This window comes from Rhinopithecus roxellana, chromosome 13 (assembly GCF_007565055.1).
Source record: "Rhinopithecus roxellana isolate Shanxi Qingling chromosome 13, ASM756505v1, whole genome shotgun sequence".
Taxonomy (NCBI): domain Eukaryota; kingdom Metazoa; phylum Chordata; class Mammalia; order Primates; family Cercopithecidae; genus Rhinopithecus; species Rhinopithecus roxellana.
In genome coordinates this window covers 640,236-664,543 of record NC_044561.1, presented here as the reverse complement: position 1 = coordinate 664,543, position 24,308 = coordinate 640,236, and the positions used below count along the sequence as shown (strand labels likewise).

Below are 24,308 nucleotides of genomic sequence, written 5' to 3'. Positions count from 1 at the left end.
GACCTATGGCTGCTGGAGCGGGGCCTCTGCCCACATCTCCCACCAGTGGGGAGCCCAAGCAGCCAGCACCTGAGCAACTAGGGTAGCATCCCCCTGGCTCCCCTGTGCCAGAGCAGGAGGCATACCCCGGCCCAGGAGAGAGACCTTACTCTGGGCAGCCCTAGCACCTTGGAGCTGGGGAAGCATCTGGAAGCACACACTCACCTGGGTGGGGGATGCAGAGGTGGCACTGGGCAGTGGTTCGCTGACTCGGGCCTCCAGGGGTGACGGCACAGAACCCTGGGACTCATGGCTGGCAGGCTGCTCAGGGGATAAGGCATCGCTGCTGTCCTCATCGAAGGAAGAGCTGTCTGCGACTTTGGGATAGTTCACCTGGCCCACTGAAACCCAAAGCTGGTGTGAGATTCCACCTGCAGCCCAGGGCACAGGTGAGCAGGGACAGGCCTGGCCCACAGCCCACACGCTCTGTGAGGCAGGCAAACCAAGGAGACTAGCAGCCAATCTGCTTTCTTGGTCCAAAAAAGCTCTGGTCATCATCATCACCCTGCAAGAGAGGCCAGAAAGGCCTCCTAGGCCATCAGAGTGACCTCATGGGCTGAGCAAAGGCCTCCTTTAGCCTCTTGCTTGTAACTCCATAGTGTGTTTAGGCTTCAGTGTCAAGTTGTCCCTCCCTCCCTTGCTCCTCCCTAGGAGACCCGGGCTACCTTTCCACCTCAACCGTCTCCCTATTGTTAAAGGTACTCTGTATCTTCATCCCACACTGCACAAAACTCTCTTCTTCCCCCATGATGCTTCCAAACGGGGCAGTGAGGGCTCTGAACCAGCTAACAAGGATCAGAAAAGCCTGGGTAACAGCCCTGTGAGTGTAGCTGAATTCCCCAGAGGCCAGGAACAGACTAAGGAGCCTGGCTCTGGGCTTCAGATGGAGGGTATCCCAGAAAGGGGATGTCTGTCTGCACAGGTGAAATAGAGGAGGTGTGGTGACCTCCTCTAGAGGCCAGTGGCTCGCAGACACCCAACACCTGGGTAGCAGGGGCACCAGAAGAAAACAGCCTGCTGGCTGTAACTGCCCTGACCTGACCCACTGCCAGGCTCTGGATGACTGTGAGTACGTGTCCTCCTGAGGCCAACTGGGAGGCAGAGACGGGAGGAGGGCGCAGCACAAAGCTTCTGTTCCATGGGGTCGCAGTGGGAAGGAAAGATGGGAACAGAGGCAAGGAGGCTATTTCAAGAGTCACTGACAGAGCCATCGGCTCAGCACTGTCGTGGGAAGAGGTGGGGGTAGCAGGTTCTGAGCTGATCTGCCATCCATGCAGAAGGAACTGAGGCAGTGGTGAAGGCAGTGGTGAAGGCAGTGGTGAAGGCAGTGGTGAAGGCAGTGGTGAAGGCAGGGGTGAGCTGCCGCCCAAGCCTGGGGAAGTGTGCTGTGTGGGAAGACCCCAGGTAAGGAAGAGGAACAAGGCACAACAGCTCAGGCTGGGTTTGTCCATGCAGTAGCTCTCCTAGCAGCTCTTCCCCTCCAGGGCCAGGACCTGAGGTTCTCTCCTCCCTCAGGACCTGGGAAGGACGCATCTGAGCTTCTTCCTTAATGGCGACTGTGGTGGTGGCTTGCTCCTCCGTCCCCTCATCTGTCCCAGCAGGGGCAAGTACGCAACACACAGAATGGGGCGTGCTGACCACGTGTACTTCATGCCAGACACAAAGCTAGATTTCCCCACTATCTCCTACTCCCAGCAAGGGCACCTGCTTTGGGACAGCAGCCCCAGGGTGGCCAGTACTGACAATGGTGAGCGAGGGTGGAGGAACTGTAGCTTCCACCAGATTAGTCCAACCCAAGGAAGCTGTTGGCCATACTGTGGAAAACCCAGGGCTGGTACAGGCCAGGGTCACTACAGACTATTTCTCTCTCCACTCACAGTCACATCCTGGGAACAAAGATGGGGCCCCTGCCCTCCAGGAGTTTATGGTTCAGTTGCCTCGGAGCCCCATGAATGCTCTGCTAGAGAGAAAACACAGAAGCTGAGGGCACACCGAGGAGAGATTCAGGGAAGTCTTCCTGGAGGAGAGGACTTAGTGTGAACCTTGAAGATAACTGAGGGGCCTGAAGGAAGGGTGGGATGGGGAGGTTAGGTGTGTGGGGAAGACTCCAACCCCCATCAGCCCTTTTTTCTCAGGCCTCAGAACGGTCTGCTCCCCCTGCTCCCACTGCCCGCTTCCTTCTCACTCATCTGAGCCAAACTTCCTTCCCAGCTTTGCCTCTCCTATCTGAGCCAAACCTCGACCTCAGCTGGGGTTCCATTTCCTCGTCCTCCTCCCTCCTCTTCCTCTGAAGGTGCCCATCCTCCTATGTCCTTGACTCTTTCCTCTCAGCCCAAAAACCTGCTCCATTGCACCCAGCCTGAAAACCCCTCCCTAAGCCAGCACCTGCCTCTGTTTTCCTTCTCCACAGAACTGTTGAGCAAATGAGCTACATTTGCCATCACTACCTTCTTCCCTCCTACTCAACTGTACAATCTGGTTTTTGCTGGCAAATGCTCTGTGCTCCTTAAAGTCCCCAACAATCACCCCATTGCCAAATTCCTCAAACAAACAAGCACAGGTCTCCAGGCCACTGCCCGTGTTGTTCCCTCTTGTCCCTCTGTACCTTTTCCACTTGGCAAACTCTGATCCAGCCCCCAAAACATGCTATAGTGTGGGCACTTCCCTGGCCACCAACACCTGTCCCCATCCCTGAGAGATGTCCCTCTGCTGAGCTCCCACAGCGCTGACACACACATATCCATTGTTACACTGTCCATTACAGCAGCTGCCAGCTGGTCTAGAATGAGTGTTATTGCTGACAACAGCAGCAACCATTGTGTGAGTCTCTCTAGGCACCAAGGACCAGGCTGGGCCCTTTATATTCATCATCATGTGTGATCTTGCAAGCAGTCGCACAAGGCAGGTGACTCAGAGACAGTGTCGCAGGGCCATGGCCTTCCTACTAGGCAGCACTGGCATCTGACTGGGAACCAGACTCAGAAATCAGTTGTTTATACATTAGTCTCCTCACATCAGACCCACGTGAATTCTTTGAGGGCACAAGTCATATTTTATTCATCTTTGTGACATCAGGACTTCACACGGCCTGGCACACTACTGACTCTCGGCACAAATTTATCAGACTGTGGCTGGCTGCAGCATCTAGAACTGGCTTGGCCCCTACACTGGCCTGTAACTTGGGACTGCTGAGGAATACACAGAGGAAACCACTGAGATGAGGCAGGACGAACGCCAGGGAAAATCTGTGAATTATAACGGCTACTATATCAACATGGGGAAAGGGCTCCTCTGGGCCCAGTGTGGGCCAGCCTACAGTAGGGTGGCTATAGTGCAGAGGAGGCCCTAGAAACTGCCAGTCGCCTCTAATCAGGGCCCAAGGCCTAACTCAGCATGCCTTGGGGGTCCTGCTGCAGTGTTTCCCCTCTGCCCAAAACTAAAATTATGTTAGAGGAAAACCTGAGCCTCTTTCTGTGAAGGCACAGCTGCCTGAGGAGGGGCAGGCAGGTGCTGTCTTGTCAGGGATTGGGTCTTGGGCCCACTGCAGCGAAGGAGACAGGTCTGTACCAATTATCACCAAAATCGAAGAGTAGGATAATAAATATATTTGGGTTTTATCCCCCAGTTCTCATCACAGAGCAGCTAAAACCCTTAGAATTTCCTTAAGGTAAAGGCCGGGCACGGTGCCTCAAGCCTGTAATCCCAGCACTTTGGGAGGCCAAGACGGGTGGATCACGAGGTCAGGAGATCGAGACCATCCTGGCTAACATGGTGAAACCCCGTCTCTACTAAAAATACAAAAAACTAGCTGGGCGAGGTGGCGGCCGCCTGTAGTCCCAGCTACTCCAGAGGCTGAGGCAGGAGAATGGCGTAAACCCGGGAGGCGGAGCTTGCAGTGAGCTGAGATCCGGCCACCACACTCCAGCCTGGGCGACAGAGCAAGACTCCATCTCAAAAAAAAAAAAATTTCCTTAAGGTGAGGAGTATCCTCAGTTATGTATAACAAGCCCCTTTCTACAACACCTGAGCTTATGCTAATGTGATGATCTGGGAGAGACTAAGGATTGGGCCAGTCACCACAGAGACCAAGTGATTAGAGGATTAGAGGAATGGAACTACCAGCCCATTCACCAACCTCCAGGAAAGTGGGGGTGGGTATGTAGGATGTGGAGTGGGGGCTCTGAGATCAAGCCTATAAAAACTCTTGGATAACAGAATTTGATATGCTTCTCTAGCTACTGGGAGGGTGAAGGCCCGGAGTGGGCAGGGAAGTTCCAATACCACCACTCCCCTGGCACCCCACTACACTGTGCCATCCGCCCCTCCCTCTGGCTGTCCCTCTGCCTCCTTTATAATAAGCCAGCAAATGTAAGTGAAATGTTTAACCGGGTTCTGTGAGCCATCCTAGCAAATTATCAAGCCCAAGGAGAGAGTATAGGAACCCCAATCGATAGCTAGTTGGTTAAAAGCAAATGTAAAATAACCTGGGGCGTGGGACCAGCATGGGGAGTGGGGCTAAGTTTTGTGGGACTGAGTCCTCAACCTGTGGGATCGGACACTCTCTCCAGGTAGATGGCATCTGAAAAGGGCACCCAGCTGGTGTCCACTGGAGAACTGCTGGTATGTGGGGAAACACCATGCCAGAATACCAACACCAGAAGTATTCTGTATTGAGCGCAAATAGAGAGAAAAGAGGCTTTTTCCCTTTTACACTAAAGGAATCAACTCCAAACTCCCAAGTGTGCCAAGAGGCCCTGCACATCCTGGACTGTGCTTACTGCTCCCACCTCGTTTTTGTTTTTGAGACAGGGTCTCACTCTGTCACCCAGGCTAGAGTGCAGTGGCACAATCATAGCTCACTACAGCCTTGAACTCTTGGACTCAAGAGATCCTCCCACCTCAGCCTCCTGAGCAGCTGAGACTACAGGTGTGTATCACCACAGCCAGCTAATTTTTTGATTTTTTTGTATAGGTGAGTCTCCCTATGTTGCCCAGGCTGGTCTCAAACTCCTGGGCTCAAGTGATCCTCCCGCCTCGGACTACCAAATCACTGGGGACCTGGCCTCCCACCTCTCATCTTGACACTCTCCCTTCCAGTGCCGTCTCATCAGGTCCGAGGGTTGTTCTCCCTGTCTGGAGCACTGTCCTCTCCCTCCCTTGTCCCACCCTCTCCCACACGCTTTCACGAATTCCTACTCATCCTTCAGCCCCAGGCTTGGCTGTCACCTCCTCTGGCAGCTGCACCCCTCCTGATGCAACCAGGTTGGGTGACCCTCCTCTGTGTTTCTAGAGTACCTTGTGCTCCCTCCAGCACAGCTTCTCTATCTTGCCTATGCACCTGCCTGTTACCTGCTCCATAAGGCATGAGCTCCATAAAGACAAAGGAACTTGGTCTGCCCTGTGGGGCTGTGGTCTTAGCACCTAGCACATTGTTTGGGTCTATCAATATTTGTTGAGTGAAATATCCGTGGAAAGGGCCAGTCTCCAAAAAGAGATTTCACTAATAAAAATAAAGAGTATTATACAGATTTCTAATTCCTGGCATCTCCACACATTCACACACACTAACCCTGACATCTACCTACTCTGTGAAAGAGGAAGCAACCCGAGTTTACAAAGATGGAAAGTGAACAGCTCAAGTCCTGTTATTTACTTAATTACTGTTGTATGTCCCTGTTTCTTCAAGCAACAGGCACTATCCCAAGTTCACACGACCCATCCATGAGGCTCTCAAACTCTGTTAAGAAGTCAAGAGCCTCAGCCCAATTCTGCTTCAGCCTGGCATTCCCTCCCCTCCCCTCCTGCATCTCAGCTGCCTCTCACGCAGGGCGGCTGGGTCCTCCTCACCAATGATGGCTTCCTTCAGGCTGGACTCAACAGGAAGGATGTTCTTCTCCACCAGCTCCATGGGGCCAGGCCTCTGTGCAATCTTCTCATTGAGGTCATCGGCTAGTCTGGCTCTCTTCAGCTTCAGCTGCTTGGCCTGGAGGGACGGCTCAGCTGAGGTTTCTGCCCATGGGAGAGAAAGGGGTACAGGAAGATATATGAGTGGACGTGGTTCTGCCCTGGGAACTCCAGAGCAGCTCTCCTTCCTCCTGGGCAAGAGCAGAGACTGTCAAAATGGAAAGCATATCCCAAGCAGAGAAGAGTGGCCTGCCTTGAAGTTTCACAAAGACAAGACAACGGGTTCCCACTGTGACCAGGCAGTGCATGGTCACACACAATTACAACCAGGCAGGGGCAAGCTCAGAAGACTTTCTAAGGTGGAGCTACAGAATGGAAGCAGCACCAACCAGATGACAGAATGGTTTCCACTCTCCCTCAAACTTGCTGTGTTACTGAGGCAATTCACATCTCTGCTCTGGGTTTCAGTGCCTTTGTCTGCAAAATATGGGACTCAGACTAGAAAAGTTCTCTTCCAGCCCCTCAAACAGCTCAAAACTAGACAAACAGCTGGGCGTGGTGGCTCACACTTGTATTCCCAGCACTTTGGGAGGTCAAGGCATGTGGATCACCTGAGGTCAGGAGTTCAAGACCAGCCTGATCAATATGGTGAAACTCTGTCTGTACTAAAAATACAAAAAATAGCCAGGCATGGTGGCAGGTGCCTGTAGTCCCAGCTACTCGGAAGGCTGAGGCAGGAGAACTGCTTGAGCCCGGGAGGTGGAGGCTGCAGTGAGCTAAGATTGTGCCACTGCACCCCAGCCTGGGTGACACAGCAAGACTCCATCTCAAGTTTAAAAAACAAAACAAAACAAAACAAAAAAAACACTAGACAAACAATAAGTAAATATATTTATGCTGCTTTCAGGAGGCAAAACCTTTTCTTCACTAAAAATGTGGGAAGACGGCCAGGCACAGTGGCTCACGCCTGTAATCCCAGCACTTTTGGGAGGCCAAGATGGGCGGATCACTTGAAGTCAGGAGTTCGAGACCAGCCTGGCCAACATGGTGACACCCCATCTCTACCAAAAATATTAAAAATTAGCTGGGTGTGGTGGTGCTCGTCTGTAATCCCAGCTATTCAGAAGGCTGAGGCAGGAAAATCGCTTGAACCTGGGAGAGGTTGCAGTGAGCCATGATCACACCACTGCACTCCAGCCTGAGCAACAGAGCAAGACTCCAGCTCAAAAAACAAGGGCGGGGGGGTGGGGAGGAAGACATGTGCAGCTGGGGCCAGGTATACATCTAGAATAATATTAGATGGAGCATGGTATATCACAGACAGTCAAGTGAATGCCAAGTGAATGACTGACTGAATGAATTAATGAATATTAAAAAGTAAGTGTATTTTAAACACAGATTTTAGATTAGGCATGATGGCTTACACCTGTAATCACAGTGACAGAGTAAGACTCTGTCTCAAACAAAACAAAACAGATTTTGTCAGAGAGAAACGATCTCACACCAAGGGATGGTGGGACCTTGGAGAACAGGCCAAGCCAAACTAAGAGCATGTGACTGTGCTTGTTGAGAGTCTCTCAGACCAGCGACGGTTACCATGGCACAGCTGTCATATTGTGTTAAGGCTCTGGCTTACCCACTGCCAACAGAAATGGGAGAAGCAGCAAGAAGGAAATGGGTAGTGCAGTAGTAAGTACACACGGTGAGAACTGGGTCTAGATGAAAAAGCAATTCCAATCTCCACACCTTCCAAAATGTGCATCCTGACCAGCTCCGATCTCTCTGGGCGGGAACGAATCTTCCGTTTGAGATAGTCCTCTGTCTACAGAAAAAACACACCAAGAAACTCTCAAATCCAGGTACACAGGCTTATGGCATGGACAGGATCACAAGAGCAGCCTTGGCCATGGTGGCTGCTGATTACCTCTGCAGCCCCCACAACCTTAACTTGATGATGGCAGGGTCCAGAGGCAAGAGGAGGCCTGGGGAGAGCACATCAAAATCCAACTGCGCCTGCCAAGGAAGGGCACCATTCTTCAAGACCATTTGTCTCTCTGAGGTTGGACTGACAATATATCTATTAAAAACTACTATTTCTACTACCATAAAAGTAATATATGTCCAGCAAAGAAAATTTAGAAAACTAGAAAGAAAAATAAAATTAAAAAAACTTTAATCAGCCACTGTTAGTATTCTGGGATATCTGTTTCTAGTTACTCTTCCACGCAGAAAATAGGCTTAACTTTGCAGAGCTGTAATCATACTGAATATTATTTTATATCCTGCTTTAAAAAATGTAACATTGGGCCGGGCACAGTGGCTCATACCTGTAATCCCAGCACTCTGGGAGGCCAAGGTGGGCAGATCACTTGAGGTCAGGAGTTCAAGACCAGCCTGGCCAATGTGGTGAAACCCTGTCTCTACTAGAAATACAAAAATTAGCCAGATGTGGTAGCTGGCAACTGTAATCCCAGCTACTTGGGAGGCTGAAGCAGGAGAATCACTTGAACACTTGAGGTGGAGGCTGCAGTGAGCCAAGATTGCGCCACTGCACTCCAGCCTAGGCGACAAAAACGAAACTCCATTTCAAGAAACAAAAACCAAAAATAGCGCAAACAACAACAACAAAAAAACCAAAAAACTGTAACACTGCATGATCTCATGAGCATTTTCCATTCATTTTGAATGGCTGCCAAATGGAATGCTAATTTTGATACATGGTATCAAAGCTCTAGTTCCTCAAAGTCCAATGTCCTAATTTCTGCATTTATGAAACTCTGGGCAAACTACACTAGTCCCTCAAGAGTCACAGAGCCATCCCACCAAACGGGGCTAATTATAATATATACAGTCCCCCAGATCTGACTCTACAGAGTCTGTGCTCTTAACCTCTGCACCAACATTTTCAAACCATAGAACATTAGTGGATCAAGACCAGCAAAGGATAAGACAGGCCAGAGAACACTAGGAAATGAAGCCTCGGAGGACATTATATATAGTAAAGGAAAAGACTGGAAAAAAAAAAAAAAAGACTCTCCTCACCTAGCCATCTGCCGCCTTGGTGTTCTGGCCGGGCAGCTCTGTGCTAGCCCAGGGGTGGCTGAGCAATCCAGGACATGGTTTAAAGTGGCTGTGGGCTCTGGGTCTATCACCCCATGTGCAGTGGGCAGAAGTGCTGCCTCAGCTGCAGCAGAGAGTGGTAAAGCAGGTGTCAGGTGCCACAAGTCTCCACAGACAACAGTGGAAGGCTTATTCTCTAAGCCGTCTGAAGCTCTGACCAGTGGCCATGACTGAGGTAGAATACAGTCCTGATTAAGAAAATATATGGAGGAGCTTCTGGTTTGCTAAAGGCATGGAGATGCTAGGAGGGTGACACACCCACCTGGAGAGGGCACAGAAGCTCCTCGTCCCTTTCCACATACCTACGCATCTCTTCCACCTGGCTGTTTCTGAGTTGTATCCTTATAACAAATAGTAAACATATTAATGATGTCAAATGGCTGAAACCTGACTACCTAGAAGCTACTCTGGACTGGTTTAGAGGGTACAAGGTCTCTGACAGAAAACCAGAGAACTTTCAGGGCCGAATTTAAAGATATGGATTTTGCAACTGATATCCTTAAAGGCATTCATGACCACTGAAGCACATTTGTGTTGAAGAAAACTGAGGGGAAAAATCAGTTTGACCAGGTACAGTGGTGAATGCCTATACATCCCAGCAATTCAGGAGGTCAAAGGTAGGATTGCTTAAGCCCAAGAGTTGGAATTCAGACTGGGCAACACAGCAAGATCCCACCTCTAAAATTACCCAAAAAAGCAAAGCAAAGCAAAGCAATCAGTAGTGTAAATACAACAGCATCTCAGAGTCCCTCAAGTGTGATCGTGACATAGCTGGAGCCATGGTGGATGATTTCCCACCATCATGTATAGCTGCCTATGCAGCACCAACAGATGTGGGTAGCTGGTTCCAACACCAGAAAAATAAATGAAACTTCTCTTGAATACAAGCTGATATTGCTGTGTCTTATTCATCTGGAAGTATGAGATGCAAAAGTAGCAGCTTTTCAAAGCTTTAAGCTTTTAGAATTAAGTAAAGCAAATTCTGCTGTAACCAATCCAATATATTCATTTTTCATATCTCAACTAAGATCATTTTTAGTACATGCGTAAATATGGAAGTAGTTATTGTAATGTGGAAGTCATTTGTGAGCAGATGTGCATGGTAAGCAAATTGAATGTTAGGTTACCACGTGTTAGGAAATAAAATCATTTTGCTTAAAAAACAAATCTAGAATCCACAGACAAAGGTTTGAGTCCCAGCTTTGCCACTTATTGGCTGGGCAAGTGAGTTGACTTCTCTTAACTGCATCTATAAAATGAGGATAATACTACCTAATTCATAAGAGTTGATGTGAGGATAAAAAAGAAACAGATGCAACCTCTTACATAAAGGTGCTCAATAAAACAGACTCTTCTAATCAGCTCTACTGGTCCCTGCCTATTCGAGAAGCAGTCAAGGAAATGGTGCCCAGTCTTCTGACCGAACAGGGGCACAGGCAATGCCATCCTTTCCCCCCACATTGTACTCTCCAGTGCTCTCGGCAAACTAAAACACTGCTGCTTGTTACTCCTTCGGTTCCCAGGACCCATGATTTCATTCTTCCCACTTACTCTAAGAATTAATCATGATTTTCTAGGGGGGAAAAAATGAAATAAAGTAAAAAAAAAAGTATTGGAGGTAAATATTTCTGAGACTCTAAAATAGCTGTGAGGCTAGGTGCAGTGGCTCATGCCTGTAATCCCCGCACTTTGGGAGGGCAAGGCAGGCAGATCACTTGAGGCCAAGAGTTCGAGATCAGCCTAGACAACATGGTGAAACTTCTTCTCTACTAAAAATACAAAAACTACCCAGGTTTGGTGGCGGGCGCCTGTAGTCCCAGCTACTTGGGAGACTGAGGCTGGAGAATCACTTGAACTTGGTAGGCAGAGGCTGCAATGAGCTGAGATCACACCACTGCACTCCAGCTTGGGTGACAGAGTGGGACTCCGTCTCAAAAAAATAAAGTAAAATAAAATAGCTGTGGAATAGCTGTGGGTCTTAAGGAGATGCAGACTATGATCTGTGTAAGGGATTATCTTCCCACGATGTTATGTGAAAGAAAAAAGTAAAGTAAGTGGGAGGGGGAAGCAAATTCTGGTGACTTCCCCATCTCTACCCACACTGGGCAGCAGAATATTCCTCAGGGGCCCCTGGGGAACTGAAACTGAGAATTGGGATGGGGATGCAAGTAAGGTGCTACAGCAGAACACTTGAGCTTGGAGTGTGGGCCAGTTTCTGCTTTCCACAAGAGTCAAGTGGATACCACCTACTCTGGGCAGATGGAGACCAGGGAGGTTTCCTACCCTTTGGAATGCCCATCCTGTGAGGTGTGGGCAGTGTAACCCTGGACTTGGGAAGCTTTTCCATTGGCTAATGTTTGTGTCCCAACATCTACAAAAGGTTAAGTGGAATTAAATATGGGGAAATACCAGTGGTCTCCAAAGCACTCCAAAATTCAGGGAAGGAGGATCAGGTGATTGTTCCATATCCTTAAACGTACTAAAAGAGAAACCTCATTCCAATCATGTTCCATATAATCACCATGGGAGGTTGATAAGAGAAGGGATGAGGTAGGAGAAGAGTTTTCCATTTAAAACTGCAAGGCCAGGGCTGGCCCTAGAGTCTAGCAGGCTCTGGCCTCAGAGTTCTATGGAAAGCTCTAAATGGAAATATAACCAGCAATGCAATGAGCTCTGAAAATGCTCTTTGGGGGTTCTGAGGGGAAAAAAGGTACCTTACCCTTGCCCGCTCCAAGCTCCTTCTCTGCTCATGAAATGCAGCTGGACTTTTCAAAGCTGTTGAGAGAAGAACCATAAAGAATTACCTTCGAGTGAAGCATCATGTCTAGGGCTACAATATTCAGTGGAGAAGGCACCTTAAATTCATGTTACTGGCCAGGCGCACTGGCTCATGCCTGTAATCCCAGCACTTTGGGAGGCCCAGGTGGGCGGATCATGAGGTCAGGAGATCGAGACCATCCTGGCTAACACAGTGAAACCCCGTCTCTACTAAAAACACAAAAAATTAGCCGGGCGAGGTGGTAGGCACCTGTAGTCCCAGCTACTCGGGAGGCTGAGGCAGGAGAATGGTGTGAACCCAGGAGGCGGAGCTTGCGGTGAGCAGCGATCGCGCCACTGCCCTCTAGCCTGGGCGACAGAGCAAGACTCCGTCTCAAAAAAAAATTCATGTTACTGTTACTAGTACTATAAATATCAGCTGAAGTGAAGGCAATGACACCTGAGTAAGCATGTATTTTTATGGCTTAGCTACCCCATTCAAACAGTTTTGGTAGAAACCAAAATATGATTCCTAATGGGAACTGTCACTGCCTAAGCTTGGGCTGTATAAAGTGCACCCATGGAATGTAACTTTAACAAACACCCTGGCCCATGACTGGACCGTCAGCCGCAAATCCCCCATCAGCCAGGGCTCCAAGAACGCCTGCTAGGCCTCACATTATTCTCAGGACACCTGCACACAGGAAGGGGCACAGATGCATGCCAGGTCAACCTTACTTCCTCAGCCTCATGAGGAATCATAAAGTGGCCAAACTGTTTCAACGGGACAGTTAAAACCAAAAAGATATATGTCCACTTGGTGCTACTTCCTTCTTCACTGCACCTGATATTTATAGTGCTGCTAAAATTAACTTGAATTTCATCTCTAAGGACTAAAAGAACCCCACAGCAATTATATGTGAAGGAACACACACAACCAACAGCTGACACGAAGGGCTCAGCTCTATTCTGGGGATACCACATAAAGACCACAAGTCTTGACTTCTGCAAACAACACTCAGGTGGCAAGACCAAACCAAGAGCCTCCAGAAAGGCTGCACCATGAATGAAGGGTCTGACTCCTTTTGTCAAAAACTTGACTGTAAGGACAAATAAATTTTAAGACACTCTGAGGATGAGAGGGAAAGGCCTGACTCACTTCAAGTAGGGAACAGAGGCAATAAGAGAGAAATTTATAAGACTGTGGTCAGTTTCACTTCTCCTGCCCTAGAATTTCCAAAGAGCTATGAAACTGTGAGCAGAGATAACTTTTGCTAGGCTGCTGGCTGCGGCAGGAGTGCAGGGTTAAGGAGCTGCTAAAAGTAGCAAGAGAGCATAGATAGGGCCCTATCCTGCCTGGGCCTCTGTGCTTCTTCCTCCTTCCTCCCCTAGCGGGGGGCTGGGCCTTAGCAACAGTAGTTCCAGAAGAAAGTTTCAATTGTCCCAGCAGTATTTATTTTTAAAAACTTTTGTGAATCTTAAGATAAAAAAGAAACTCTAGTCTTAAAAGTACTACTGAGATCCTATCTTCTAACAGAAGGGGGAGCTCTAGATTTAACAAATAACATCAAAGAAAAACCACTACAGGTTACCTCCTCAACCTACCTAGGCACTATCCATGCTTCCCCACTTCTTACATGGACAGGTCGTGGGCATTTCAGTGGGTAAACAGACACCCCCTGCACCTGCATCTACTGTGTAAAGCTAGCTCAACTCCAAAGGCCCTGCTCTGCAGGAACCTGGGTGTGATGGATCACACATAACCTTGCCTCTTGGAAAGCTTAGCACATGCATGAGACAGTAAGTACAAAGAATCAAGAGAAAATGGACACTGTCCACCCCACCCCGGCTTCCTTTTCTGCCTCATTTTTCTCCGCAGCACTCATCACTGTCATGACAGTCTTTATACAAATACTACATATCTGGCTGGGCGTGGTGGCTCACGCCTGCAATCCCAGCACTTCTGGAGGCCGCGGTGGACAGATCATGAGGTCAGGAGTTGAGACTAGCCTGGCCAACATGGTGAAACCCTGTCTCTACTAAAAATACAAAAATTTTTGTACAGGCATGGTAGAGGGCGCCTGTAATTCCATCTACTCAGGAGATTGAGGCAGGAGAATCGCTTGAACTCTGGAGGCGGAGGTTGCAGTGAGCCAAGATAGTGCCACTGTACTCCAGCCTGGGCGGAAAAAAAAAAAAAAAAAAAAAAGCGGAATACTACATATTTTTCTTGTTTACTCTCAGTCTCCCATGTTTACATTTACAACATGCCCCCATCAGAGCACAGCAAGGGTTTTGTCTATTTTTTTAGTTACTCACAGCATTCCCTAGTGCCTAGAATACCAGGCACACAGTATACCCTCAATAATTATTCACTCAAGGAATTAGTATTCTGTAAGACATAGACACAAGGTGACTAGTGACAGGAGGACGGGAAGGTTCTGCGGCAGAGCTCTAAACTTTCATCTGAATAGCCGGAATTCTGGTTCTCAACTGGGTTCGAAACCTCACAGAAGTTCTGGATAGGTCAAGGGATCTGTGTTCTAGTACTGAGTGCTACCAATTACTGCTGGGTGACAGCGGTTGTGACTGCTTTCTGGGTCTAATTTTCTTCCAGAGAATCTGCTCACCTCTCAGAACCCTTGTAACAAAGAAACGCCACTGAGTGTGCCCTGAACCAAATGGTATATGTGCTGATATATTCAGGTGTTGCTGTCACCAAATGCTGTAATTTGGTTGAATCACTGGCTTGATTCACTCACAGGCCAGCTAGTTTCTGTACCGCAGCCACAGATTCTCTAAAACCCTGGCTGACTTGCTGCCTCAACAACCCACACTGGCTATCCTCAAAGGGTAAGGTACAAACCCAACTTCTAGAAAAACAATTCGCCAGAACATCTTGAGGACATCATCTTCATGTACAAAGGGTGGTGCACCACTAGTGGAGGACAGGTGATAGGTGAAATAGCTACAGTATACAGAGTCTCCTTCATCTGCAGTTTCACTTTCCATAGTTTCAGTTATTCTAGGCCAACCAAGGTCCAAAAATGTTACAGTATTTTGAGTGGGCCCATATTCACATAACTTTTATTACAGTGTATTGTTAAAATTGCTCTAAGTTCTTACTATGTCTGATTTACAAATCGAATTTTGTCATAGGTCACATGTACAGGGAAAAAGAAAACAGTACATATAGGATTTGGTACCATTTGCAGTTTCAGGCACCCACTAGGGGGTCTTGGCACGTATTCCTCAGGAATAAGGGCAGACTACTCTATATGAATTCCTATTTGGTCCTATTAAGGACATTTTCATGTAATGGCAAGAAAGGGATTAATATCTATTGGGTGCTTATATGGAAAGCACTGTTCTAGATATTTTAAACCTGTTAGCTAATTTAATATTCCTAATCATTCTACATGGTAGATAATATCCCATTTTATAGATAAGGACAGGGCCAAAAAGTAAAGGCAAGCAAATAGCAGGGATAAGATTATAACCTAATTTGTTTAAGGGCCCCACATTGGAAGATATAACCTAATTCTGTATCATCCTTAGCCTAGAGTTCTTTCCACTCCTCTGTGTTCATTTCTTAACTTCTTCAAAAGTTAGAGAAGAAAGGCCGGGCATGGTGGCTCAAGCCTGTAATCCCAGCACTTTGGGAGACTGAGGCAGTTGTATCACCTGAGGTCAAGAGTTCAAGACCAGCCTGGCCAATATGGCGAAACCACGTCTCTACTAAAAACACAGAAAAAGCAGCCAGCCATGGTGGCAGGCACCTGTAATCCCAGCTACTTGGGGGGCTGAGGCAGGAGAATCCCTTGAACCCAGGAGGTGGAGATTGCAATGAGCTGAGATCATGTCACTGTACTCCAGTCTGCGCAACAAGAGCAAAACTTCATCTCAAAAAAAAAAAAAATTAGAGAAAAAAGGCCAGGCATACTGGCTCATGCCTATAATCTCAGCACTTTGGGAGGCCGAGGAGATCAGATTCCTTGAGGTCAGAAGTTCAAGACCAGCCTGGACAACATGGCGAAAACCCTGTCTCTACAAAAATTAGCCAGACATGGTGGCAGGCACCTGTAATCCCAGCTACTTGGGACACTGAGGCAGGAGAATTACTGAACCCAAGAGGCAGAAGTTGCAGTGAGCCAAGATTGTTCAATGGCACTCCAACCTGGGTGACAGAACAAGACTCTGTCTCAAAAAAAAAAAAAGAGAGAGAGAAGAAAAGAAACTGTTGGGTAGGAGGACAAGGTAGCTTCAATGTTCAATGATACACACAGTTTAGATGCATATCTGAGTCCAGGCAACACACAAGAGTCAGGTTGGCCACAGCACTGGGTAAAGACTAGGGCAAAGAAGGCTTAGAAGAGGGGTTCAGGGATCTGTCTGAGGGGCCCCAGGGCTCTCAAGCTTTGAGAATCATAGTTCAAAACCTGGAGCTCACCATGTAACAGCCTTTGGCACTGATACTAGAAGACAAGTTGGAGAAGCTGAGACAGGATAGCTGGTCAGAAGAACCAGAAATGAAGACCAAGAAAAGAATTCAAGATAGGGCCGGACGCAGTGGATCACGCCTGTAATCCCAGCACTTCGGGAGGCCAAGGCGGGCGGATCACCTGAGGTCAGGAGTTCAGGGCCAACCTGGCCAACATGACGAAAACCCATCTCTACTAAAAATACAAAAATTAGCTGGGTGTGATGGCAGGTACCTGTAATACCAGCTACTCGCGAGGCTGAGGTACGACAATCGCTTGAAACTGGGAGGTAGAGGTTGCAGTGAACCAAGATTGCGCCACTGCACTCCAGCCTGGATGACAGAGTAAGACTTCGTCTCAAAAAAAAAACTCACTGGATCCTTTTCATAACCCATGAGGCAGGGACTGTTATTTCATGTGTGATGAAACTGACACTGGCTGAGTTGCAGTAACCTGCCAGATCATCCATTCATCGAGTGGTGGACCCCAACCCAGGTCTAGTTCTGCCTTCCCTTTCTTCGCTTGTCTAAACCTTCTGACAAGTGTGTCAGTTTCTCTCAGTCCCTGAGTAGGCCAGCTTAGTCTGTGCTCCTCTTTCCTCATTTTTAATTCTTCTCTCTGATAGCAGATTCAGCAATTTCAATAGTCACTTCTGCCAGGTGAAAGGAGTGAGCACTGGCCCCTCTTCCTTCAGGTTTGTGTCAGGACTTCCTGTTGGGTGTTTCTCAGTTCATCTGGGAAGAGGCTGGAGTAGCCACAGCAAGTGCTCGTAGTGCACTGGGGTTTGAGGTGGACAGGGCAACTCCTGTGTGTGTCCAGCCAGCTTTGTTAAAAGCCACCATGTGGAGGGTAGCCTAGTGAAAGGGATGTAAGAGTGATACGGGTAAGCCCTGAGCTTTCTTGATTGTAGGAACAAATGACAATGGGGAGCCAGAATCACCTCAAGTTCCATGCCAAGGAGGTAAGACACAAGGAAGCAGAAAATAGGTTTCCAAGTTTAGGCCTCTGTCAACTGAAGAAAAAAAGGACTTAAAGTTACCCCATAAATGTGTGTCCAACTACAAGGGCTGCATTCATCTAGGAGTCCATCTCCCCTCTCCCCGCTGCCTTAATAGCTTTACAGGAGGAGCCAGAGTATTACTCAAAACTGCATTTTCCCAGACACTCCTAGAAAGCAGTCTCTGGAAAGAGAAGCCCCCAAAGACCAATGCAAGGACAAGAGCCTTTGTGTGTTTATAAGAATATACATATTCAGTATCAGAGGGCAGTTCTCGATCCTTTCCTGCTGCCCTGGGAGCTGGTTCCACTGGAGCTCGAGTGGCTTTGTGTGAACAAAGGGAAGTGTGCAGCACATCCTGAAAAGAAAAATAACCAAGCTCCCCAGAGAAAACAATTGAACAGAAGTGGCCAAGAGGTGTGCCATTCTTAATCACAGTTTCAGTTCTAGATGTGGGACCCGCCCCTGGCTGGCTACAACTACCAATTAGTATTCTGTTCCCTCTTTCCAGCACCCATTTTCTTTCCCCCCTAGCGCGACTGCTGCCTAAATTAAATGAGGTCATTTGTGAATTAAAGAAATAAAAAGTGAAAAACTGTTTCCACTTTATTTTAAAATACATACTGGCATCTAGGCCAGGTGCAGTGGCTCACACCTGTAATCCCAGCACTTTGGGAGGCCGAGGTGGGTGGATCACCTGAGGTCAGGAGTTCGAGACCAGCCTGGCCAACATGGTGAAACCCTCCCCCCTCTACTAAAAATACAAAAATTAGCTGGGTGTGGTGGGGCATGCCTGTAATCCCAGTCACTCTGGAGGCTGAGGCAGGAGAATTGCTTAAACCTGGAAGGCAGACGTTGCAGTGAGCTGAGATCATGACACTGCACTCCAGCCTGGGTGATAGAGCAAGACTCAGTCTCAGGGGGAAAAAAAAAAAAAAAATACACACACACACACACACACACACACACAGGCATCCAATATATAGCAAAGGGGGAGCTCAGTGCTGTGCTCAGTGTGTGTAGACACAGATGTGTGATGACAGCACAGGGGCCCCAGGGCCAGACTGGTCTTGATTTAAGCTGGCACTAAAGAATAAGTACAAAGACTGTTAAAAACCAACCTACCTTGGTAATTTAGGACATCAAGCCAACACTTTTCCCTCACCAGCTCCAGATTTACTTAAACAAGTAGGTAAATGAGTTTTCTAGGATTCACAAGCAGTTCTAGAAATGCCTCTGAGCAAGGAATGACACCAATTCATTATCAAACCTCATTTCCTCATCACTATCACGAAGGAATACATATTAAGTGTCCAGGTCTGAATGCTGCTTTATTAGGTGTTATCGTAATAAAAACGATGGTTCCTATCTCTGGTAAAATACGCCAGACGCTCACCAACAATTCTGTATCCAGAGGAACTCAAAGGCTATGAACATAGTACGCTTAACAGAGGTCACTGGAGTGCCACAGTCCAAGTAGCTCTTCTTTCAGGCAAGCCTGCTGCATTTCTTTTTCCAGTGTGGAAGCAGGGAGCATATACCCAGAACATCAATGGGGGTTACATGTGTGTATGAGAATAAACCCATTTAACAAACCAGGTAGAAATTAGAAATATATCCATCCATCCATCCCTCTGTCTGTCCGCTCACCCTCCCATCCATCTATGTATCCAATAAGCAGCCCTTAAGTAAGCACTATGCTTGTCACTGAGGATAAGAATATACAGATAGGGTCCCAGCCCTCGAAGAGATGATGGTCTAGTGGGGAAAAGAGACAAATAATTATAATCTAAGATGGAAGTAAAATAGTAGTGGTAATTTAAGGTGCTGTAAAGGACAAAAGAGGTAAAATTTGACCTGAGGGAAGAGTGTGTAAATGAACTGAACAGGAACACCAAAGGCAGACAAGGAAGACTGGGGAGATAGCTGACACTAAGGAAGGGCCAGAACACAAACAGGAAGGTATACAAGGACAAGGCAAGCTCAAAGAAGTACAAGTAATTTGACATGGCTGAACCAAGGAGTTCAAGTGCAGATAATGTGGCTAGAAGAATAAGCTGGGCCCACTCCACTAAGAACTTTAATGGGCTGGGAACGGTGGCTCACACCTGTAATCCCAGCACTTTGGGAGGCTGAGGTGGGGGTGGGGGGGATCTTGAGGTTAGGAGTTCGAAACCAGCCTGGTCAACATGGCAAAACCCCATCTCTACTAAAAAAATACAAAAAAAACTAGCCAGGCGAGGTGGCGGGCCCTTGTAGTCCCAGCTCCTCGGGAGGCTGAGGCAGGAGAACTGCTTCAATCCAGGAGGCAGAGGTTGCAGTGAGCCGAGATCATGCCATTGCACTCCAGCCTGGGCGATAGAGCAAGACTCCATCTCAAAAAAACAAAAACAAGAACAAACAAAAAAAACTTTAATGTACTACTGTAGAGACTTCTGCTTCAGATGCGGTAGATATTTTTCTGTATTTTTGTCACTAAGCACTAGTTAAAACTCTGAACATGCTATATAAAACCAGCAAAAGCTGAATCTGTAAGGTGGAGAGAACTGGCTAGGGATCTTGGGACCCAAAAAAAGAGACATGGTGGTAAGTTCCCCATCCCCTCCCTTTTTTTTTTCTGTTTCATATATCCAGGCTTAAAGCTGAAGATGCCAATGGGTACAGACCCAAAAAAAAAAAGCCCCAACAAAATATGTTCTGTCTAGCCAAAGGATTAGGAACGTGCAGCCCAGCATGCCAGAAAACTTTTAGATACTTGTTCTACTCCAAATACCACAGAAAAAAATGGTGGTCTCATTCCCACCTCCCCATAAAGGCCAAGTTAGGAATCTAGACTTCCATCCTTGCAAGGGTGTAATGAGATGCCCCAATACCCTTGGCTGGAGTGGTGTCAGAGAGGGCCAAGTAGGAAGCTGCTTTCATTCCTACCAGCCAGTAACCAATACCCCTCCCCACCTGGCATTCATAAGGCACCTCTCCCTGTCCCTGCTGAATGATGTCAGAGGAGGGCTGGTGGAGAGCCATGACTTTCACCACTGCCCAGTGGTAACAAGGACACCCCCACCATGATGTGCATAAAGACTACATTGGGAGCTGGAACTCTCATCCCTAATGAGAAGTCCCTCTCCTACCGCCAACTCAAATGTCAATGGCTGTCAAATGGGGAACCTGAACTCCTATTTCCACCTGGTTGTAACGAGATGGTACCATCCCCACATTCCCTACTGAACCAGATCCAAAAGGTCAGCTAAAGCAGGAAAGAAAATGCAGAGACTCCTAACATATTACAGCAGAATAAAGGGGATAAAGGAAAGATTCAGTGAACTAGAATACAGGATAGAAATTACCCAGTCTGAACAACAGAAAGAAAAGAGACTGGGGAAGGGAAACAAAAGAACAGAGCCCCAGGAACCTGTGAGACTTTAACAAAAAAATCTAACACTGTGTCACAGAAGTGCTGAAAGAGAGGAAAAAGAGGGTGGGGCTGAAATAGTTCTTAAATTAATTGCTGAAAACTTCCCAAATTTGCCAAGATACGTAAGTCTACAGATTCAACAAGCCAAGTTAAACCCCAAACAAGATAAACTGGAAAAAAATTTATAGTAACATACGCCATAATTAAACTTTGGAAAACTAAAAGAAAAAATCTTTAGAGCCAGAGAAAAACAATTCAAATGACAGCGTATTTCTCATGAGAAACCATGGAGCCCAAAGGAAGTGGCATGATATTTTTGAAGTGCTACTGAGGATTGTACCCTGAGATCTAAATGTAGCCACCACATCAATCAGGGGAGAGATACATGGCAAGGGAATGATATAATCAGAACTGCATGGAGGTGGGTAGGGGAGTTGCCTCTGAATTGATGCTTTATGTTTTAAAAAAAAAAAAAAAAAAAGAGGGCCTGGTGCAGTGGCTCACACCCATAACCCCAGCACTCTGGGAGGCCAAGGCCAGTGGATCACTTGAGGCCAGGAGTCTGGCACCAGCTTGGGCAATGTAGCAACACCCACTCTACAAAAATATTTAAAAATTAGTCAGGCATGGTGGCAGTCACCTGTAGTCCCAGCTACTTGGGAGGCTAAGGTGGAAGAATCGCCTGAGCCGGGGAGGTCCAGGCTGCAGTGAGCTATGATCACACCACTGCACTCCAGCCTAGGCAACAGAATAAGAGCCTGTCTTAAATAAATACATAAAATAAAATAATCAAGAATACACCTGGTGACTGCCATATATTAATGTCATGACCCCCAACATACACGCTCTCACAACTCCCTTCCCTCCCTCAATGTTGCACTTTTCAAACCTACAGAAACACTGAAACAATGAACAGCTTTATAACTCTGACCCAGATTGATGAGTTATCTTTTAGCCATATTTATTCTCTTTCTCTCTCATACACCATAATATTTTTCATTTATGGAATCACTTGAAAGTTACAGGTATCAGTTATGACATTTTAGCTCTAAATTCTTCAGTGTGCATTTCCTAATAAGGACCTTCTCTTACATAACTAAGATACTTTTATCGCACCTGAGAAAATTAATAGTGTAATATAACCTACAGTCCATATCTGAATTTCCTCAATTGCCTCCAAAAATATTATTTTATAGCTGTTTAGATTTTTCCCCCAATTCAAGGTGTTTTTGTTGTTGTTGTTGTTGTTTTTCTTGAGACGTCTTGCTCTGTCACCAGGCTGCAGTGCAATGGCACAATCTCAGCTCAATGCAAGCTCCGCCTCCTGGGATCAAGCCATTCTCCTGCCTCAGCCTCCTGAGTAGCTGGGATTAAAGGCACATGCCACCACGCCTGGCTAATTTTCTGTATTTTTAAGTAAAGGCAGGGTTTCACCATGTTGGTCAGGCTGGTCTTGAACTCCTGACCTCATGATCCGCCTGCCTTGGCCTCCCAAAGTGATGGGATTACAGGCGTGAGCTATCACACCTGGTCCCAAGATTTAATCAAGAATCATGCACTGCATTTGGTTGTTGTCAATTTAGTCACAATCTAGAACAGTACCCCTACCTTTTTCATTTTCATGACACTGACTTGTTTTAAGTATCTAAGCTGCTTGTCTTGCACAATGCTCTGTATTCTAAATTTGCTTCCTCATGATCAGATTTAGGTTAAACATTTTTGGCAATAAGAAAACATAGGTACATGTACTTCTTAACATCAAAGGGCACATGTTATCAGGCTGTATAACCAGTGATGGTGCTAAAAGTTTGACAGGTGACACCAGATCTTTGTAATTAACACATAATCTATGGGGTATCATTTTGAAGCCATGTGAAAATCCCGTTTCCCCACAACTACCTGCCTAACAACGGGTTTTTTTTTTTTTTTTTTTTTTTTTTTTTGTGACGGAGTCTCGCTCTGTCACCCAGGCTGGAGTGCAGTGGCCGGATCTCAGCTCACTGCAAACTCTGCCTCCCAGGTTTACGCCATTCTCCTGCCTCAGCCTCCCGAGTAGCTGGGACTGCAGGCGCCCGCCACTTCGCCCGGCTAGTTTTTTTGTATTTTTTAAGTAGAGACGGGGTGTCACCGTGTTAGCCATGATGGTCTCGATCTCCTGACCTCGTGATCCACCGGTCTCGGCCTCCCAAAGTGCTCGGATTACAGGCTTGAGCCACCGTGCCTGGCCAAAATTGATTTTTTCAATAAAATTACAAAATAGCAAGGACTGCATTTTTATGATCACTCTAGTAATGATCAAGAGGCCACATAAAAGAACAGATTGGAGTGACTGGATGAATGGCTGTGCTATTAACACTCCCAGACAGGTGATCCAGGGTGAGTAAGCTTAGGGAAGTGGGGGAGAGGCTGTGCTCAGTCCTGGAGAAACCACAGAACTCAAGGACAGGCATGGAAGAGAGCCCACCCAGCACAGGAATCTGAGGAGGGTCACAGATGCAGGAGGCGATGAGGAAAAGCTATTACCCCAAGTAAGCTTCAAGAAAAAGCCTGTAAACAGAAAGAGAGAGAGATGCTAATAGTGGGGAAGTCAGGCAAAATAAGGGTTATGAAGTTTCCAGAGAATCACTTATGCTTAGGACATAGCCAGTAGTCTCAGAGCTATGCCAGCAGGTTGGTGGAAGTAGAAATTTACTGCAACAGATTCAAGAGTGAATAAGAAGTGAGAAAGTGGAGTCAGAGGTATGTGTCCCCTGAGAGGTTTTTTTTTTTTTTTTTTTTTGAGACGGAGTCTCGCTCTGTCGCCCGGGCTGGAGTGCAGTGGCGGGACCTCAGCTCACTGCAAGCTCCGCCTCCCGGGTTTATGCCATTCTCCTGCCTCAGCCTCCCCAGTAGCTGGGACTATAGGCGCCTGCCACCTCGCCCAGCTAGTTTTTTGTATTTTTTAGTAGAGACGAGGTTTCACCGTGTTAGCCAGGATGGTCTCGATCTCCTGACCTCGTGATCCGCCCGTCTCGGCCTCCCAACGTGCTGGGATTACAGGCTTGAGCCACCGCGCCCGGCCTACCCTGAGAGGTTAATTACAGATGTGCTAACAGTTCATTACTCATTCATTCTTCCAATAAATTTCTGTGAGCCCACATGTGTCAGACCCTGTTTGAGTGTTGGGTTATTCATGTTTTCGTGGAGCTTACATTCAACTGAAGAAAGATATACATAAAACAAGTAAACATGTAACACAGTAGGAGGCAGTATATGCTATGAAGAACTATTAAACAAGGTATAAGTGCCAGAGTGATGGGGTGAGGTCACTTTATATGGAGCGGTCAGGGAAAGACTTTCTGATAAGGTGACATTTGGCTGGGGGTGGCAGCTCATGCTTGTAATCCTAGCACTTTGGAAGGCCAAGGCAAGCAGATCGCTTGAGCTCAGAAGTTCCAGACCAGTCTGGGCAATAAAGTGAAACCCTGTCTCTATGAAAAATACAAAAACTAGGCATGGTGGCGCGCACCTGTAGTCCGAACTATTTAGGGGGACTGAGGCGGGAGGATTGTTTGAGGCCAGGAGGTTGAGGCTGTGATGAGCTAAGATTGAGCCA

General features: G+C 47.3%; 1 protein-coding gene across 4 annotated transcripts in view; it reads right to left on the bottom strand.

The window, feature by feature from the left end:
* Positions 1-24,308, bottom strand: part of MRTFA (myocardin related transcription factor A) — a 227,668-nt gene that overhangs the window by 14,087 nt on the left and 189,273 nt on the right. For all 4 annotated transcript variants that reach the window (XM_030915380.1, XM_010379227.2, XM_030915381.1 and 1 more), the window contains 4 exons: positions 11,783-11,838; positions 7,690-7,765; positions 5,887-6,048; positions 205-380 (listed from right to left, as the gene is read on the bottom strand). In XM_030915380.1, coding sequence (XP_030771240.1) covers positions 205-380; positions 5,887-6,048; positions 7,690-7,765; positions 11,783-11,838 — 470 coding nt within the window. The remainder of the gene's footprint in view (positions 1-204; positions 381-5,886; positions 6,049-7,689; positions 7,766-11,782; positions 11,839-24,308) is intronic.